The sequence below is a fragment of the Geotrypetes seraphini genome, chromosome 1 (genome assembly GCF_902459505.1).
Source record: "Geotrypetes seraphini chromosome 1, aGeoSer1.1, whole genome shotgun sequence".
Classification (NCBI taxonomy): domain Eukaryota; kingdom Metazoa; phylum Chordata; class Amphibia; order Gymnophiona; family Dermophiidae; genus Geotrypetes; species Geotrypetes seraphini.
The window spans coordinates 505,701,695-505,722,907 of NC_047084.1; the positions used below are offsets into that span (position 1 = coordinate 505,701,695).

The following is a 21,213-nucleotide window of genomic DNA, read 5'->3' on the forward strand; positions in this document are numbered from 1 at the left end:
AGCTGTTTGGGGCGGGAAACTTTTTCTCGGTTATTCTTTTTAATGGGCACAGATGTGTGTGTTTTACAAATGCACAATATCTGCCCCATAAAAAAAGCCCCCTGCTGATGACGGCCCTCCCCAAAAAACTGGCACCGGGGACCGACCTCCCCCACTGTGCCAGCGAATATCTGCAGGAGGGGATGCCCACGCCCTCCTGCCTTGCCAACAACCCTCTCACGCAAGAAAAAAATCGACAGGAGAGACCTTGCCTTGCTGATTCCCCCCCCCCACGCATGAGAAAAAATTGGCAGGAGATATGCCAACTCCCTTCTGCCAATGGAGGCCTACAAGGCGCCACCTCCTCTGAACCATCCCCTACCTTCCGCCCTTCCCTCCCCAAAAATGGTAGGAGGGATGCCCACTCCTCCTGTCACCGAATGTTCCCTCAACCCCACCACCGAACCCCAACAGGTACCTTTTTCACAAGTTGAGAGCAGGAGGGATGCAGTCCCACCTGTTCTGAGGTCTGCCATTCCCAAGTGGTGGGCCTTCCCCTCCCCAGTACATCATGAGATGCACAGGGAGGGGCCTAAGGCCCTGATTGGCTTAGACGCCTAAGGCCTAAAGCCCCTCCTAAGGGCATCTGAGCCAATCAGAGTCTTAGACCCTTCCCTGTGCATCACATGATGCACTGGGGAGGGGAAGGCCCACCATTTTGCACTGGCAGGCCTTGGAGCAGGTGGGACCGTATCCCTCTTGCTTCTAACTTGTGAAAAAGGTACCGGGTGGGTTCTTAGGGAGGAGTGGAGTTTGGGGAACATCTGGTGGCAGGAGGGAGTGGGCATCCCTCCCGCAATTTTTTTTTTTTTTTTTGTGGAAGGGTTAAGAGGGATGGTTTGGGGTAGGCTGCCTGGCGTGTGGGAGCCTCCATTGGCATCTGTGCCCATAAAAAAAAATAAAAGGGTGGAACTATGGTTAGACAGGTAAATGACTGGTCTTAACCAGTCACTTTTTTTGGATCGATAAAACCCCTATATATATATTTCTTTTTTGTGCATAGCCAAGCAATGTTAGTGCATTAATCACTTGGCTAGTTTGCATGGGGTTTAGCTAATTTGCATAGCCAGACTGGAAAATGGGTGATCAAGGGGAAAAACATGTGGTGAGCCATTTTGTGCATCGGGTCGGCAAATGCGATTGTCGCTAAAGTAGTCAAAACTGGTTTAGCAACAATCACTGATTTTAGTTCATCTGGGCCTGCAGACTGGACACCTCAGGGAAGGGAGGAGGGGTCGCTTCTGCCCCAGTGCCGGTACTTGAATATAAACCATCAGTTTATATTTGAATTAAACATTGCTCCCCTTATTTTAGGGGAAAAAAATCTAATCTAATACAAGATTTCTGAATCGCTCTGACACCATTTAGTTGAAGGTAATTTACATCAAAAAGATGCCATAATAATTGTATGGGAAAATACAATTCCTTGGATAAAAAGATGTCCTTACAGTTCTTTAACAGACTAAAAGTACTAACTTTACAATCTATCATATAAAAATGTTTTCAACATTCTATGAAATCACCAATAACCAACTTCTGTCCTTATTTGCATAGGTAAATCATTCCAAATAACAATAGCATCATATGTAAAGGAAGAATTAAATTGATGTTTAAAATGTATCCCTGTAAAAGGGAGAAACTGCAATAAAAATGTATTACTCAATCTATTAGATGAGTAATGCAAACATGAAAAGAACAAAGTGAGATGATCAAATGCCTCTGCCTATATAATATGATGAATCAGACAAAGTTTTAAACTCAATATTCGGCTAGATTTATATTTGAGTAGTAGTACTGAACAAAATTCTTGCTGTATTAGAGTGATTTATTTCTGCTGTATCTGTGCACAGGAAAGATTGACCAAAGAAACTGTACGTCATTTTTTTTGCAGGTCTGGGCAGCTGGTTCTATTATGTGACCATGCCAATGCCAGCATCGACATTTACTATTGCCGTTGGGTGCTGGGAGGAGGTTAAAAGAGAATCCAGCATAAAAGACATATCGTTTTTTCCAGATGGTGAGCACAGGTTAGTGCTTGTTTAAACAATAAAGCACAACAAGAGTTAAGCTAACATTGTTTAATCCCGTCCTTGGGGCTTGAAGAGGCATCAAATGAAGCTGAGTATCCTGTGTCTCATGCTGTTAGCAATAGGGTTGCCTAATGCTGGCATAACCACTGGAAGTCTGTGTTCTTGCTACAAAGTATTTGCCACATCTTAGAGCTCTTTAAAAAAAAAAAAATGAAACGGTTTAAAATAATTTTGAATCCATTATAGTAGTTGACAACTTGAGCATAGGTTTGTTAAACATTTCCAATCCTACCTGCACCCCTCAGAAAAGATGGTCAAAGTATGGACTTCAAGGTTCATCTGATGTATCCATTCCTGATGAAGTACAGTACTACAGAGCCTGTCCAGTCATAGGCTTTATTCTTAAATTCTTGCATGTAAGATTATCCTTGGTTATACCTTTCTTTCTTTTAAAAAAAAAAAATTCTGTTAACTGTTTTTATACTTTATCGCCTTTTCTTTTTGCTAAGGTGCGTGGCCTTTGGGTAGCAGGGGTGGACTTGAAGACGTTGGCTTTTGCTGATGATACGTTTCTGATTCTTACAGACCCAAAGGTTTCTTTGCCGCTTGCATTGGATCTTATTTCGGAATACAGTTTTTATTCTGGCCTTTCTTTGAATCTGGATAAATCGGTGGCTCTACCCTCTCGTCCTGAGGTCGGCACCGCCTGGAGCAGCCCGTTTCCTCTGCGGTGGGCGGAGTCCGAGTTTAAATATTTAGAGGTCCATATCCCCCTTGACCTTTCTCGTTTGTACTCTTTGAATGTGGAACCCTGGTTTCATGCTCTTGGGAATCAGTTGCAGTTATGGAAGGGTCTTCCGCTCTCAGTTCTCGGTAGGGTGAGTTTATATAATATGCTTATCGTTCCGCGCTAGTTGTACGTCTTTCAAGTCCTCCCTTTATATTTATCTTTTAGGGATGAAAAGTGATTTGAGGGTGGGGAAGAGTAGGGGCTCACGGCGATACCGGGTGCCACTGCCCTTGGTGCCAACCTCCCTTGCTACACCACTGCCTATAAATGTCCAGTGTGGTCTTCATTGAACTCCTTGGCTTTATTTTTGAGTTGATAGAAAGAGGTAAATGTAAATATAGCATAACAGGACAAAGAGTTATTTTTTGGTGTTGCGGCAGCTAGCTCAGGGTGTTCCCTTGATGTGATGATAGGGGCAGAGCTAGAATGCCTTTTGCTTGTTTTCACAACATTCCCAACGGATGATGTCAGGCAGTAGGAAGATACATGGTAGATTTAGGCCACCTGTCTTCACTCTTGCTTAGTTAGTTTTATTGGGTTTTTTATTTATTTATTTTTTTATTACTGCTGCTGCCAGAACTGTTAGAAAGAAAGAAAGAGAGGGAGAGGCACTTGACCCTGGAGGGCCGACTGTTGGAGCTGAGACTAGGAGAGAATAATGACTATGGCAGAAGAAAGAGGGAGAAGCATAGAAACATGGAAAATGACAGCTGATAAATTTGACTACAGCAGCCTTAAAATCCAGCTTTCTAACAAAAAATGAATTTTTCTTTTTGAATTATTGAGAAGCTAAAACTCCAATCTTCTACATGCTTCCAAAAATTCATAAAAATCTTGAAACTCCTCTAGGCTGTCCTATTATCTCTGCATGAGACTCCCTCTTGGAACAGGTCTGTAAATATGTGAACATGTTTATCTACCCTTTGACAAGCTCAATTCCATCTTTAATCAGACACTTTTCTGAAATTGTTAAAAATACATTGAAAGATTCCAAGCCAAGCAGTACTTGTCACACTAGACGTCTACCCATTATATACTTCTGTCCCACAAAATGAAGCTCTTGAAGCAGTTGGAGAAGCTTTGGAAGCCTGCCCTAGACCTTGGCAGGTCCCCTCTGAGTTCCTTATGGTGCTCACTGAGTTGGCTTTAAAAAACAATCATTTTATCTTTCAAGACAAAATTTTTGCGTAGATTTCAAGAGTAGCGATGGGGACATATTTTGCCCCCTCAATAGCCAATCTATTTATGGCGGGATTTGAGAAGCATTGGGTGTATCCATCCAGGAGGTATCAGCATATTGAATGCTGGTATCGTTACATCGATGATATTTTTATGATCTGGACAGGCACTGTGGAAGAGCAGATTGTTTTGTGGCTGAGCTGAACACCTGCAAGTTACGTGATCCTGAAGAAATTGTTTCCTAGATGTTAGAATCTTTAAACAGGATGATTTATTATGTACGGTGGTTTACTCAAAACCTACGGATAGAAACACCTTTCTAAGTTATTCAAGCATTCACTCAACAGGTCTTAAAGATAGCTTACCTGTGTCTTAGTTTTTTAGATATCGACAAATTTGTGAGACTAAATTACTTTTTGCTGAAAGATCTAAAACGCTGAAACAGAAGATTTTACACAGAGGTTACCCTAAAAAAGTGGTATCACATGTCTATAAACGAGCACTGAACAACCAACATGCTCTCCTGTTGACCCCTCGGAATAAAACACAAGACCGTTTAAACCTGACCTGTAATCTTAAATTTGCTTCATCATTGTATGAAATTGCTTCCATTATCCGCAAGCATTGGAGTATGTTTTCGAGCCATTCTCTTCTGACACAATATCAATGCATGATCACTTGTACCAGAAATGGCAAATTGATGGATTGTACTTACAATGCTGATGTCTGGACCCTGAAAGCAAGTTTGGATCATCAGGGATTTCAGAATTGTGGACATTGTTCAATCTGTCATGTCACATTGAGGGCACCATTGTTGAATGGGCCCAAGATAATAAATGCAAACAAATACAAGGAACTTTTACATGTAGTTAAAAAAATGTGATATATTGCGAGAAAATTTACATTGACCAGAATTCTCGGCCCTTCAGTATAAGAATGATAGAACATCGATCATGTTTAAGAAGAGATCAGATGGAAGCTCCATTAGTCAGGCACTGTCAGGATCTAAGTCACAAATTTGATGACTCTTGCTGTACCATCCTTCAACAACTCTGGATGTTGAAAAGGGGAGGAGACATTAAGAAATGGTTAAAGAGAAGAGAACAAAGGATGATTTTTGAGTTACAAACTAGAACCTAACGGATTAAACACAATAATGGAATGGAGGGCATTCTTCAAATGAATCTGTCATCTGTATTTTGGCTTATTTTTCTGTGGTGGGTGGGTTGGTTTTTATTTTTATGCATTTTGTTTGCATATGCATTTTGTTTTCTTTCTTTTTAAGGACATTGCCCAATTGAGCAGATTATCTTTAATTTTTGGTCTTTGAATTTTCACGCCGTAATGATGCCATTTTGGGTAGGTTTTTGTAGCGCCGTGCCTCTCTCTCACATCTAATGCAGTCATTAGAAGAAAGGTCTGTCCTTTCTGACACAGCAATCAAGGTGAAACAAGGATTCTCTTGTTGAATTGAACTCAACCCGGGACTTTGGCAGCTTGTAGCTTTAACTTGGAATACAATCATCATTTGAATTTCTATTGTGGGGCACTGTACAGCACAGCGATATGATCGCTTAATGAAGCTAAGTTACAATTTTTCTTTCAATTGTGGTGGTTTTTGATTATCTCCTTGAAGCACCTTTTACATAGTCTGCTGTCCAAAGGGTTTCTGATTTACCTCTTATATTTTATTTTCCTTAATGCTGAGTGTTCCTTAAATTTTTCAAGCACTGAACTAGAGAATGACATGGGGAAAAAATTGTACCCACGACCACCGTTCCTGTCACCGCCTCGTCCCTGCGACCATTGTCCCCGCCCAGTCTCCGTCCCTACGACTATTATCCCTGCAGCATCCATACAAGCCTCAGTACTACAATATTTAGCTTATTCCTTCCTTATAAATCAAAGTTCTGGCTGCTGAACTAGAGAAAAAGATTTTTAGCTGGCAGGGCTTTGTTTATAAATTTTTATCAACACAACTAATATACTACTTTATCCTAAAGCAAAAAAAAAATGAAATAAATATAGAAATTTTTTTTTCTACCTTTGTTGTCTGGTTTCTGCTTCCCTCATCTTCTCATTCAATTCCTTCCATCCACTGTCTATCTTCTCTCTGCGTCTTCCATTTGCTCTGTTACTGTGCCTCTCCCTTCCTCCCCTTCCAAATTAGTCTGGCACCTATCTTCTTCCCTCTGCTCCCCCCATAGTCTGGCATCGCAGTCTTCTTCCCTGCCAGCATCTTCTCCCCACTCTATCTTCCCCATTTCCCTTCAGCATCTTCTCCCACTCTGTCTTCCTCATGTCCTTTCAGCGTCCTTCTCCCCCTCTGTCTTCCCCATGTACATTCAGCGTCCTTCTCCCCGCTCTGTCTTCCCCATGTCCTGTCAGTGTTCTTCTCCCCCGTGTCCTTTCAGCGTCTTTCTCTCCCCCTCTGTCGTCCCCATGTGCTTTCAGCATCCTTCTCCCCCCCCTCTGTCTTTCCCATGTGCTTTCAGCGTCCTTCTCCCCACTCTGCTTTGCCCATTTCCCTTCAGCGTCTTTTCCTCTCCACCCCACAATTCCTCCTCCTTGCCCCTTACCTTCGTGGCGCTTTCACCCCCCCCCCCCCAGGACAACAGGCCCGGTCTGACAAAACTCCCTGCCCTTTACCTTTGCCCGGCGATGTCTAAACTGCCTTCTTACAGCAGCCGGAGCGTTGTAGTTTCGTGCGCATGCGCACTTAGGGTTTCGTGTTCCCTGCCGCCGTGTTTTCTGATCCGCGGCCGGATTCTATTTTAGAACGCGGCAGCAGGGAACACTCTGGCCACTCCCCCCCCTCCTGCCCTCACTCACCAACTGCAGCTCTCTCCCTGCATGCGTCCTGGCCACCCCGATTGCCCTCCGTGGCTGTATTCGGCGGCGGCGGAGGCGGCTCTCAGTCCTTCCTGCCAGGCGTTGCCGGTGGAGTGTCTCTAATCTTCCTGCAGCGGACCCAGTGGGGGGGCTGACATTGCGCCTTAGAACCCGGGCGCACGTGCGGCTGGAGTCTGGCGGTTTGATTTGCAGATAGTCTAGGGCCTTCCTCGCTGCCGGGTTCTGCTCCTGCCTTCACACAAAAAGAAAGTAGGATCAAAGAAAGCAGGAGCAGCGACCTACTACTGCCGACCGCTATGTGAGACCTGGGAGGGGGAGATGAGATCTCCGCCTGCTGTAACCGCTCCTGCTCCTCGCAGCTGTTGCTGCTGCTGCCGCCACCCACCGACGGGATATGAAGTTAAAAACAGTATTTCTTGTTCCCTTAGCTTCAGCTCGGTGGGTTTTCTGACTTGCAGGACTTCTCCTACAGGGATCCCTTTTTCTGTATTACAAATTCTGGGGTGTTAGTTCAGACAGTATCATAATTTCTTACTAAGGTGTTATCAACCTTTCATGTTAACCAGTCTCTTTTCCTTCCTCCTTTCTGGGAGGAGAACTGGGAAAGACGCGCTTCTCTTCACTGCATTTCCTGGATGTGCATAGAATTCTTCTGCTCTATCTACTGGTTATTAATGACTTTTGCCATTCACATCACCTCTTTGTCTCATTCCTGGGACACAACAAAGGTATGGCAGCGTCCAAAGCTTCCATCGCTTGATGGGTCAAAGAGACCATTACTTCTACTTACTTGATGGCAGGAAACCGGTTGCCAGAAGAACTTCATACTCATTCAACCAGAGCAATGGCTACTTCCTGGAATCAGTACAGAGGTGTTTTCCTTAGAGGTGATTTGTCGTGAGCCTACTTGGTCTTCTAAGAATACCTTTTCTAAGCATTTCCGGTTCCATGTGACTGCGTACAGAGGCTGCTTTTGGTTCTTTTTTTCATTGCGGAGGCGGCATTCGCTTCCCACCCAAATTGAGGATTGCTTTGCTACATCCCACTAAACATAAGAATTGCCACTGCTGGCCCTTAGGTCAAAGAGCAGTGCCCTAACTGAGACTAGCCTTACCTAAGTATATTCCGGTTCAGCAGGAACTTGTCTAACTTTGTTTTGAATCCCTGGAGGGTGTTTTCCCCTATAATAGTCTCTGGATTCATCTGCTGCTGTTGCTAAGGAAGGAAAAATTATGTTCTTACCTGTTAATTTTCTTTCTGTTAGATTCAGCAGATGAATCCAGAGCCCCACCTTTTCTGGATATAGTCTGTTGCTTTTTCTTTTGTGAGTTTCAGAAGTTTTGTTATAGTTGGTAGTTGTATTCTGTATTATTACCTGTGAACTTTGTTATGGGAAAGAAGTTTTTTACATGCTAAGCATATTACTGGTTCTGGATGCTTGGGCAAGGAGCAATACTGAAGATACAGGAGGAGTGCCAGTCAATAGGACCACCTGTTAATCAGTTTCTCTATCTTCACCTGCTGGTAGATTTGTGCTATCCCACTAGTTTCTGGATTCATCTGCTTCGTCTAAAGGAAAGAAAATTAATAGGTAAGAACATAATTTTTCCTTCTCCCAGGGTAGTGAGGATGGGGGGGAGGGTTGTGGGAGAAAGAGGAACCCCCTTCAGAACTCCAGTAAAAAAACAACAATCCAACAACCCGTAAAAGCACTGTATAGAAAACCAGATCTCTATTTCAACACCTGTCCTAGCAATAGAAATAAAAGTTGGAATACAAGATATCAGAGATGTACATTTCCCAAAGTTGACATATTAAAATTATAAATTCAGGGAAAATGTTTTTTTCTACTTTTAGTTGTCTGAGCATTGCTTTGATCTTAGGGTTTCTTTTCTGCTTTTATCTGCCTTTTTTCCCCTTAACTCTTTCTTTCCAGGATCTCCTGTCCATTTGACATTTCTTCTCTATGTCCACCACCCATCTTTACTCTGAGGTCCTATCTGTCCTGTCCAACACCTTCTCCTGGGTCCCTGTGCTTTCCCCTTGTTCAGCATCTGTCCTCCCCTTGTTTCCAATATTGCCTCTCTGTGTCTCTGTCCTTTTGCTCTGTCCATGCAAAGATCCCTCTAAGCTGTGCGGAAGTCCTCTACCTACAGTCCTTCCAGTGGATGATGCTGTTTCACTATGATATTTTCAATTGCGAGGGACAGGAAAGCTCTTTAGGACTCCAGGGAATCTACCTCTCTCTAGCGATTGAAAATATAATATTGAAGCATCATCCCTCACTGGAGGCAGTGCAGTTAGAGGACTCCTGCTCATCTAAGAGGGAAGAGTGTCTCCATGTCTTTGTACAGATTTTCCTCTCTCTCTCCCCTTTCTCCTGCACCCCCATCCTGAGCCCTCTTGGTCCTACTTCTCTCTCTCTCCTGGCATTGTTCCAGCATCTCACCCTGGTATAGCTTTTCTCTTTCTTCCCTTTGTTCTCTCCCTCCCTCCCGCCACCCCACCCTCCAGGTTCCGCATCTCTTCCTCCCTTTGCTCCAGGTCTCTCTCTTTTCCCTCTGCCTCTACAAGATCCAGCATTTTCCCCTCTCTTCGCTTCAGGACTCTCTCTTTCTTTTCCCTTCACCTCCCCACCCTAGGTCAAGCATCCTCCACTTTCTCTCCCCTTGGCATTTCTCCAGTTTGATCTCCTCCCCTCCACCAGTCCTCCAAATGAGTGGTGAGTCTGGCTGGCTTCTTCAGAGCTTTTCTCTACTTCATCCTGCCTGTAGCTTCCTGTTACATGTCAACCAGCTGGAGGGGAAGGATCCTAGACTTCTGGGGGGAGGGAGGGGGAGGTTTCAACTGCAGATGGTCTCTACTACTGGGCAGCTCTGGGCATTTTTCCAGGCTGCGCCCCTGTTTGAAAGGTTAAACCATTGACTCCTATGTAATTGCTCCTGATTTTATATTCTTTCATGTCCTCTCAATTTTTCTTTTCCAAGCTGAAGAGCACTTCCCCATTTAACCTATTATCACTTTTTGTTTTTCTAATTTGAATCTTTTTTAACTTCCTTATATCCTTGCTGAGGTAGGGTGAACAGAACTGCACAAAAAAGTATCTTGTATCTCTTACATCCTATTTTCTCAGACTTATCTAATGCCTCTCAAACTTCTTTTGTTGCAGGTTGGTTAAGCAGCAGTGTAGTCACATGGAGTATCCCTGCCGCTTCAATAGTCCTGTAGCTCAAGCCCAGGCCATCGTTCCTTATAGAGTATTTGCTGCACTGTGCCTTAGGAACCGTTGTGAAGAAATTTTGCTTCCACTTATACCTCGGTGCCTGTCAGCTGCTCATGCTACTCTGGGTACTCATCCCTTTTCCAGGCTTGATATCTTAATAGTTCCTTCCAATTTTTCCAGTCTGGGAATGGCCAGGTACTGTAAATTATTACCATAATCTATTTAGTTAAGCAGTAAACTAAATGTTTTCATAAACATAAAAGTAATCTTCGCATATTTTTGTGTCCTCTTGAAATTTGTTTCTTATTCTATTTTATATGGTGTGTTCTTTGATTGTTGTAACACGACATAGGAGATTCCACACTAAGTAATTTTGTTATAGGGAACTTTTAAAAAAAGGTATAGGGTCTCAATCTCAGACCATGGGAGGCGGCAATCTTGAATATTCAATGCTGAACAAAAAACTAACTATGTTCGGATGGGGATTTACATTAGAGAATGACATGGGGAAAAAATCTGTCCCTGGCCCCGGCCCACCATCCTCTGCACCGCCCCGTCACCGCCGTTCCCTTCACCGCCCCGTCACCGTCACCGCCATCCCTTTCACCGCACCGTCACCGCCACTGCCATACCATTCACTGCCCCGTCACCGTCCCCGCAGCATCCATATAAGCCTCAGTACTGCGAAACACCACGAAGACAGAAGAGAATCCTGCCACCACTACTACTACTACTGTACTGAGAATCTGTTTCAGTGCATCTGCCCTGTAGTAAAAACAGAACATAAAATAAATCAATTGACTTGTCCTCTCTTGCAATGACGTGTCCCCCATGTTCACCTATAGCTCGAATCAGGTCAATTGTGCACACTAAAAATGCAGGTGGATCTGGAACGTGAGCGCAGGCAGGCAGTGATACAAAAATAGCAGACACCCGACCGATTGCAGTGTTCCGCCATCTCCCTCCCTCCATCTCACCTTAGATGTAGAGTATGCCGGCTTTCTTTTTCTCCCAGCCACACATGCGGGTGCTCATTTGTTCAATATTCTCCTCTGATGCAACCGGAAACAGGAAGTTGTAAGAGAGGAGAAGATTGATCAACTCGAGCAGCCGCGCAAGCGCGGCTTTTTGAACGCATGCGGCTGGGCGAAAAAGAAAGCCGGCATACTCTACATCAGTGTTTTTCAACCTTTTTACACCCGTGAACCGGCAGAAATAAAAGAATTATTTTGTGGACCAGCAAACTACCAGGACTAAAATTTTAAAACCCTGTTTCCGCCCCATCTCCGCAAGCTCGGTCACCTCAGTAACTATAGAAAAATAGACAAATATAGTGCAAAATATAGACAGCAGATATAACTTCTCAAAACTGACACATTTTGATCACTAAATTGAAAATAAAATCATTTTTCCTACCTTTGCTGTCTGGTGATTGATTTCATGAGTCTCTGGTTGCGTTTCCTTCTGTCTGTGTATCCTTTCTTTCATTTCTTTCTTTCTGCACTCAGGCCCAAGAATTGTCCCTTTCTATTCCTTCCCTCTTTCCTTCCTATGTCCTTAGTGCCCCCGGTGCCTCCTTCCCATGTCTTTAGTGCCCCCAGTGCCTCCTTCCCATGTCCTTAGTGCCCCTTCCTGTCTTTAGTGCCCCCAGTGCCTCCTTCCCATGTCCTTAGTGCCCCTTCCTGTCTTTAGTGCCCCCAGTGCCTCCTTCCCATGTCCTTAGTGCCCCTTCCTGTCTTTAGTGCCCCAGTGCCTCCTTCCCATGTCCTTAGTGCCCCTTCCTGTCTTTAGTACCCCCAGTGCCTCCTTCCCATGTCTTTAGTGCCCCTAGTGCCTCCTTCCTATGTCCCTTTCACTGCCTTCTACACTTTGTCCCACCCCCACCCCCGAATCCTGCCTGCCTACCTTTCTCCCTCCCTAGCCAAAGCCAGCCTGCTGCCTCCCTGCCGCTCAAAAAAAAAAAAAAAAGCCTCCTTCCTTTTCCCCTGCTCTTACCGCCATGCTCATGCTGCAGCTACTAAAGCCGACAGGAATTCTGAAGTCGGAGAGGACGTTCTGGGCCAGCCAGGCAGCGATTGGCTGGCCCAGGACGTCCTCTCCGACGTCAGAATTGACGTCGGAAAGACTTCCTGTCAGCTTTAGTAGCTGCAGCATGGCGATAAGAGCAGGAGAAAAGGAGAGGATTTTTTTTTTTCCTTCGTGCGGACCGGCAGAAATTCAACCGGCGGTTGCTCTTCAGTTCAAAGGTGAGATGGAGGGAGGGAGATGGCGGGGACCGCGCGATCTTGATTGCCTCACTGCGGGGACAAGTCCATTCACCGCTCCACGGGGCGGTGAATGGCCTTGAACCCGTCCCGCAGAGGTCACTTTTTTCTTCCCCGTTTCGGCGGGCTACCCGCGGCTAAACGCGGCTAGCCGCGGGTAACCCACCACCGTGTCATTCTCTAGTTTACATCAAGGAATTGTTGTGTAGGTGGGAACATCTGGAAGAGTGGAAATGCGGTGGGCAAAACTGAAAGGAGTGATTGTAAGGGCGACAAATCTTTTTGTGAGGCAAGTAAGTAAAAGTTAGAGGAAAAGAAGACCACTTTGGTTCTCTAAAATAGTAGCTGAGAAGGTAAGGAATAAGTGGTTAGCTTTCATAAACTACAAAAGATTGCAGAAAGAGGAAGATAGGCAAAAATATCTGGAAAAGTTAACAGAAGTTGGTCGTGTAGTCAGGAAAGCAAAGATGCAAATGGAAGAAAAAATAGCAGACACGGTAAAACAGGGAGACAAGACATTTTTTAGATATATTAGTAATAAGAAGAAGTGCAAAAGTGGCATTGTGAGACTCAAAGGTGAAGGGGAGGAATATGTAGAAGCTGATAAAGAAAAGGCAGAATTGCTTAACAAATATTATCCCAGGACAAGCATGCAGCATATTCTCGACATGTGGGTGACGTCATCTACGGACGCGGACAGCTTTTCAAGCAAACTTGATTGAAGATTCAAGTTTGCTATGCTGCACCACGCATGTGTGTGCCTTCCTGCTCCACTAGAGGGCGCATCCCCTCCTCATGGTCTTCAGTTCTAAAGTTTCCGCGGAGCCAGAAAGTCCTGCTCTTGGTCATTCCGTTCCAACGTGCCTTCTAGCACCGCGGCTTTGTTATTTTTATTGGAGTCGCTGTGTGCTTTTTGTTCCTGCTTGTTTTATTGTTTTAGCGTTGTTTCGCGGTTTTTTCGGCCTTTCTTTTTGCTTATGTCCCAGCCCTTGTCGGGGTTTAAGAAGTGCACCCGGTGTGATCAGCTTCTCTCGATCACCGATCCTCATCGGTGGTGCATCTTGTGCCTGGGGGCTAACCATCCCACTGCCCCTCGTGTGCTACTTTCCAGGCTCGTGCTCTGCGCCGCCGTTGGGCCCGTATGGCGGACCTTTTTGCCGTAGAGTAGTCCTCGGTCTCGGCCTCGATGTCAGCCTCGGCTTCAGCCCCGGCCTTGACCTTGGCCTCGACGACCTCAGCCCCGCCTCGGATGTCCTCGACCTCAAAGACCTCGACGCCGAAGTCCTCGGCTCCGGGTAGGTCCCCTCTTCCTTCTTCAGGTTCGACGCCAGCGAAGAAGTCCTCCTCGGAGGCTCCGGCCGTGCAAGGGGGGGCTACCCTGCCCCTGGTCTCAGCTAAGCCCTCCAAGCTTTCGGGGCGTGCTTCCACCACACGGGAATACTCGATGTCGAGGTCGCCCTCGGTGGAATGCACTACGGCGCCCGACATGCCTTCGATGCTGTCGGTGCCTGTTTTTCAGGATATGCTCCGTGCCATGAGATCCTCGGAGCTCTCCTCGGTGTTGGCCCACTTGCAACCGGCCTCGACCTCGCGTGCGCCGGACCAGCCTGAGCCTCGCGTCGAGGCCTATCGGGGCAAGGTGCATCGCTCCCGGCGTCTCTCGTCTTCTGATTCCTCGCCCCGGGCCTCGAGACGTTCCTCGGCCTCGGGGCGCTGGAAGGCGAAGCACCGGTCGAAGCCTGCTTTAACCCCGTCCCAGTGGCTGGCCAAGCGCGCCCGGGATTCCCCCCCCCGCGACGGGGTCGTTCCCCGGCGGTGCACACTGCGGGGCCCCTCTGGGTTTCGGAGTTGTCTCTCTCCAATCCCTGGTTGATTCTGACCCCTCCTCGGTCCGGGCTCCGGGCCGAGAGGTTCGGACTTCTCTGGGGGGGTTCGGGCACCTGTCCCCGAGCCGTCGAAGAGCTTCAGTGCCTCACACCCCGGGGTCTTCACCGAGGGGCTCCTCGAGGCGCCGTCGGTCCTCGACCCCGGCTCGCTCCCTGAGTGCTGTGTCCTGGGGTTCAGGGCACGGGGGAGCTGAGAGGGAACCTCGCTATTCTCGAAAGGCTTCCCCCTCGTTTTCGGCTGCACGGCGGTCCCGTTCAGCCACCCCACCTGAGGACCGGGGGGACGCTCGTCCGTCCTCTTTCACGAGGTTTGTGCAGGACATGGGGCGGGCTCTCCATTTGGACCTCCAGTCAGACTCTACGTATACAAAAGAGTTCTTGGAGGAGCTTGACATGCCATCTCCGCCTCGAGAGTCTCTTCGATTCCCCTTGAACCCGGTGCTTCGGCAGGCCTTTATCTGCAACTTGGAGACCCCTTATGCGGTCACTGCGGTTCCGTCCAAAATGGAATCAAAATATCGGATGGTTCCCTGCCCAGGGTTTGAGCGAGCGCAGTTATCTCACAAGTCTTTGCTGGTTGAATCCTCGCTCAAGAAGTCTCACCCGTCCCGCGTCTCGGCGGCAGTCCCGCCGGGACGGGAGGGGCAGACTATGAACAAATTTGGGCAGAGACTATACCAAAGGTATAAAAAAATAATTTTATTTCTATTTTGTGATTCAAATATATCAGATTTGAAATATGTATCTTGCTAGACATAACTGGGGAGTGCAAAGCCCAGGCAGTGCTTCTTTAGCTTCCAGCTGGCTTAGGGCTCTCTCTGACCAGGAGGCAGTTGCCCTAGTTCCACTCCCCTAACACCATTCCTGTCATGTGTGACTGTGGTATTCTGTTACATGATAATTGTGTAGCATTCTGTAATAATTTGGCTTATTCAGTTTTCTTGATAGTAGAGGGGATATATGTGAAGGGGAGGGGAGACAGGGGTTTTGTTGATCTTTTCCCTGTATTATTTGTATTTATAAAATGACAATTGTATAGAATATTGTTTCTTTTTATACTTTAAAAAAATATGCTCAATATAAAATCATAATTATTTGAGGCTTGTGCGGGTGGGATCAGATGGTTTGTGGGACCGAGCTCGCGGGGACGGGGTGGCGATGGTTTTTAAAAAAAATTTCAGTCTTAGTAGTTTGCCGGTCCACGAAATAATTATTTTATTTCCGCCGGTCCATAGGTGTAAAAAGGTTGAAGAACACTGTTCTAGACAACTAGTTATTTCCCCATACTCGCATGCTACAGAAGGAATCCACTACGGATCTTTCACTCTGCCTCTGATGTACTTCACTGTGCTCCCTAGTGCCCTCTACAGTTGTTTCCGTCTACACGCATGACTGAAGTTGTGTGTGTTTTATTATTTTAAATTCGATGTAATTTCATCCCCTTTCCGGATAATTTCATACTTCATGTGAATTTGAAGCTCTTCCTGCTTTGGGAATTCACAGACTTCGTTCTGTAGCTGACAGGCCGATCCTTTTTCGGTACCTGTTGGCCAGCCTGCATAGTTTTTATCTGGAACTCAGAGCCGTCCCCGAAGTGGCTCACCTACTGTTAAGCGAGGGTTGAGTGCAGGCTGTTAGGCACCCTTAGGAGGCTCAGCGGTGTCTTGCAGGATGCCTGCTCCGTCTTCATGCCTTTGACTGTCCCAGTGTGCATTCGTAGGTCTGCAGGGGTAGAGGTATAGTCAGATAGAGGAGTCTGACTGGCAGTCCGAAGATCAACTTTGAGGACCAATTGCCAGCTTTGTGGCAGTGAATTTTTCATAGAGCTACTGTGAGAGAGCTAAAAGCAAGTTTGCAGCATGGATCCTGTCAGGTCATAGTGAGTACACAGGCTGACAGCCTGTGAGAGACATTGGGAGAGGTTGGAAAAGTGGGGTTTTGAGTGTTTCTGGATGTTCTCCTGTGTTCCCCCTGCTGAAAAATCTTAAAATTGCAGTTTTTCAAGTTTGGGGAATGTGTAAAAAAATTTTGATTTTGGCACAAACTTTGTTCCAGCAGCCATCTTGGATTTTTAGTGATCTCTGTTTCTTTGGCTCTCTGCTTCTTCAAAACTTTAAATTTTGCCTAGAAAACTGCTAGGATGGAGTTTTTGGGCTCTCTTCATGTGAATTCTTGCCAAGATTGTGCAAATTTAGTGCTTTTAGAGCATCTTTGGGGATGGGGGGAGGGGGCTGTGGCATGCGTCTAAGCTCCTCCTATGCTGAAGCAGGTGACCAAACGCTCAGCTAGCCTGGCAGCCAGCATTGCTTTCGGGGCTCGGCATTGCTGGTTCTTCCATCAGCTCTGCTGCGGACCCCTCCGCAGCCTAAGAAACGCATTTTTAAGTTATCTATGGGTGACTTTATGCCCCAGTAGCCGGACACCTTTTCTGAATTTGTGGGAAAAAAATTCAAGTGTTCTTCCCCTGAGTAGTTTCCATTCACCTCCATGGCATCTCTTATTGGCGTAATGCATTTGGGCACATCCTTGCCTCTGCCTGTTGCAGCTATTGCACTGTCTGATCCTGATCTGAGGGACCCAGAGGCTGATATGTCTCTTACTGATCCCTTGTTTGCTGGTACAACGCTTCCTGGGACGGGAGATCAGGGATTGTGTGCTGAATCTGCGGATCATTCAGGGGTCTTGGATCCTGGTGTCTATACTACGGTCCTGAGCTTATTTCAGTTTTCAGCTGAGTTTTTTTCAGGAATTAATCTTCATCCCTCAGCTGGCTCCGTTCACTTCTACCTCCTGGCTTTGTGGTGTGTGCTGATGTCTGAATATGGGTGCTCTAGTTTTGGAGCAGTTTGACTCTCCGGAGGATGCTCTGCAAAATTTTTTAAAAATTATTTATTTATTCATTTTCCAATAAGCATTACACAAGATTGCATTTGTTACAGAAACATGGAAGATATTATATTAACAGGAAGGAAAAAAAAAAAAGAAAACCAAACATTTATCTCCTATATAGTCTACAAATGAGGGGAGTGAACTCTAAAATAAGGTGTATCAATTCAAGAAACTAAAAAAAAAAAAATCCCCACTATGCATTCGCACAATTCCAGCAATATACCTCTTAATTGACCATTTTATATTTGACTTTAAACAATCTTCTTGAGATCAATAAAAGATTTCAACTATTCAGGAATAAAAAACAAAATAAAGCTCAAACCACCCAAAACAAATCAAGCATTTATATGGGTGAAGCAATTTTAAATGAAGTTCCCAAATCCAAAGCCTATTGTTTAAGAATTAAGAAGGCCTTCCAGTGTTCTTGTGTCACTTTAGTAACATCTGGAAAAACCCAGATTCTCTGTCCATAAAAAAGAGCCTTTGAATTACGAAAATAAATTTTCATGACATTATTCAGATCTTGTTGAAAAACAAAAGCAACAACCAAAGTAGCTCACTGAAAACCTTCCATCACTGAGTGCTTCAAAATCTCAGATAAATTATTCAAATCCAATTTCTGACTTTCAGGACTAACAGAAGATTGCAATGGAGTATAATCTTCCTGGGTTCTCTTAGGCATTTTCAAATAGAACACTCTGTTCATAGGAGGAACCATTTCTGGGGAAAAATTCAAAACTTATCCCAAACTGGAGATAGAAATAAGAGCCCTAACAAGCTACCGCTCAAGAACACAAAAGCTCCTATAAGCAGCAATTAATAAATGTACATCATAAATGAGCGAAAAAATGATCTCAGAAACCTGCTCAGAAACTAACAAAAGAATGACTTTGTCTGAGACTTATAAGAACATAAGATTTGCCACTACTGGGTCAGACCAGTGGTCCATCGTGCCCAGTAGTTCGCTCATGCGGCGACCCTTAGGTCAAAGACCAGTGCTCTATTTGAGACTAGCATTACCTGCATATGTTCTGTTCCAGCAGGAACTTATCCAACCTTTTCTTGAATCCCTGAAGGGTGCTTTCCCCTATAACAGCCTCTGGAAGAGCATTCCAGATTTCTACCACTTTGGGTGAAGAAGAACTTCCTTACGTTTGTACGGATTCTATTCCCTTTTAACTTTAGCCCTCTGGTTCTCTTCACCTCGGAGAGGGTGAACAGTCTATCTTTCTCTACTAAGTCAATTCCCTTCAATATCGTGAATGTTTCGATCATGTCCTCTCTGTCTCCTCTTTTCAAGGGAGTAGAGGCCCAGTTTCTCTAGCCTCTCATTGTACGGCAACTCCTCCAGTACCTTAACCATTTTGTCGCTCTTCTCTGGACCCTTTCGAGTAGTAGTATGTTTTTTTCATGTACGGCGACCAGTGTTGGATGCAGTATTCCAGGTGGGGGCATACAATGGCCCGGTACAATGGCATAATAACCTTTTTAGATCTGTTTGTGATCCCCTTCCTAATCATTCCTAGCATTCTGTTTTCCCTTTTCACCGCACATTGCGCAGACGGTTTCATTGACTTGTCTATAAGTACTCCCAAGTCTCTTTCCTGGGGGCTCTCTCCGAGTATAGCACCGGACATCCTGTATTCGTACATATGATTTTTGTTAACTGACATGTATCACCTTGCACTTATCCACGTTGAACCTCATTTGCTATTTTGCGGCCCATTCCTCGAGTGTGTTTACGTCTTGTTGTAAGTCTTCACAATCCTTCTATGTCCTCACTACTCTGAATAACTTTGTATCGTCGCAGCTGTTATAGGGGAAAACACCCTCCAGGGATTCAAGACAAAGTTAAACAAGTTCCTGCTGAACAAGAACGTGCGCTGGTAGGGCTAGTCTCGGTTAGAGTGCTGGTCTTTGACCAGAGGGCCGCCATGTGAGTGGTCTGACCCAGCAGCGGCAATTCTTATGTTCTTAATTTAATCACCTCACTCATCGCGCCAATTTCTAGGTCATTTATAAATATGATGAAGAGCACAGGCCCGAGCACTGAACCCTGTGGCACTCCACTCATGATGCTTTTCCAGTCCTTACTCTCACTCTCTGTTTCCTATCCGCCAACCAGTTTTTAATCCACATGAGTAAATCACCCTCAATTCCATTGCTTGCAATTTTTCGAAGTAGACGTTCATGTGGGACCTTGTCAAATGCCTTCTTAAAATCTAGATATATGATATTGACTGGGTCACCCTTATCTATCTGCCTATTTACTCCCTCAAAGAAGTGCAGTAAGTTTGTCAAGCAAGATCTTCCTTTGCTGAAGCCATGCTGGCTGGTCCTCATCAGTTTGTGTCCGTCAAGGTGATCAATGATACGGTCCTTTATCAGTGTCTCTACCATTTTTCCTGGTACCGAAGTCAGACTCACTGGTCTCTAGTTTCCCAGATCTCCCCTCGAACCTTTCTTGAAGATCGGCGTAACATACGTCACTTTCCAGTCTTCCTGATTTGATCGACAGATTGGCTATTAGTTGAAGCAGTTCAGCTATAACCCCTTTCAGTTCCTTGATTACCCTAAGGTGGATGCTGTCCGGTCCCGGGGATTTATCGTTTTTAACCCTATCAATCTGTCTGCATACCTCTTCTAGGCTGACCGTCAACACTGTCAGTTTCCCGTCTTCACTTCCTGTGTATATCCTGTTGGCTTCTGGTATATTGGATATATCCTAAACTAAACTAAACCTTAGGTTTATATACTGCATCTTCTCCACAGTAGTAGAGCTCGGCACGGTTTACAGAACTGGGATAGAAAGGAACTCCAAAGGGGGATTAAAGGAATAAGTATGAAGAGAGTTTAGAGGGGCTTGGTGTACCAGAAAGGGAAGGAAATGTTACATTTTTGAGAATAACCAAGTTTTTAGATGCCTACGGAACAGTTGGAGGGAGCCCAAACTACGAAGCGGGGAGGCAAGATTATTCCAGAGCACAGTGATTCTGAAGGGGAGGGAAGTCCCTAGGTTACCAACGTGGGATATATCTTTTAATAAGGGGAAGGATAGTTTTAATTTTTGGGTGGATCTGGTGGAATTAGGATTTGAGGAATTCCAAGATAGTGGAATAACAGGAGGAAGGATGCCGTGAAGGATCTTGAAAGTTAGGCAGGCAAATTTAAAGTGGACCCTGGAAATTACTGGAAGCAAAAAATGTGTTCAGTTTGTCGGTGATGGCTTTGTCCTCCTTTAGTACTCCCTTTATTCCATGGTCATCTAACGGCCCCACTGCTTCCTTCGTGGGTCGTTTCCCCTTAATATATTGAAAGGATGGCTTAAAAGGTTTTGCCTCCTTGGCTATTTTTTCCTCATAGTCCTTTTTAGCCCCTCTTACCGCCTTATTGCACTTGCTTTGATGTTGTTTGTGCTTATCAGTTCCAGATTTGGATCACTGAGCATGTCTTTAGGCAGAATCCCAGGATCCATAGGAAAATTTCAAAAATTGTAAATTTAATGTTTTGTTAAAATTTTCAATCTTTTCTTTCTCCTCATTGAAACATTGTCTTTTACAACAGTAGATCTGAATTCTTGTAAAGAAGAAATATCTGATTGAAACTGTTGAGCCTTAATCAAAGAATTTTGTTTCAACTCCTGAACAGTTTTAGAAATATTCGTAGTATCCATTGTAGAAATCAAAGATGTTACCTCCATAGAAGATCTCTGAACTATCGATATCAAATCCATATCTAATCTAATCTAATCCTTAGGTTTGTATACCGCATCATCTCCACGTTCGTAGAGCTCGACACGGTTTACAGTAGGAGAAATAGGAAGGAACTACAACAGAGGGTTAGAGGTAGAAGTGTGAAGAAAATTTAGAGGACTTGGGATGCCAAGATATAAGAGTTTCCTTGATTCCTAAGTTGGAGGGAGACTTACATTTTTTGAGAAAAGCCAAGTTTTCAGATGTTTGCGGAAAACTTGGAGAGAGCTCAAGTTCCGAAGAGGGGAGGTAAGGTTGTTCCAGAGCTCAGTGATTTTGAAATGGAGGGAGGTCCCTAGCTTTCCTGT

General features: G+C 45.1%; 1 protein-coding gene across 3 annotated transcripts in view; it reads left to right on the plus strand.

The window, feature by feature from the left end:
* Positions 1-21,213, plus strand: part of AOPEP (aminopeptidase O (putative)) — a 594,389-nt gene that overhangs the window by 90,823 nt on the left and 482,353 nt on the right. For all 3 annotated transcript variants that reach the window (XM_033928041.1, XM_033928031.1, XM_033928022.1), the window contains exons 4-5: positions 1,931-2,066; positions 10,061-10,309. In XM_033928041.1, coding sequence (XP_033783932.1) covers positions 1,931-2,066; positions 10,061-10,309 — 385 coding nt within the window. The remainder of the gene's footprint in view (positions 1-1,930; positions 2,067-10,060; positions 10,310-21,213) is intronic.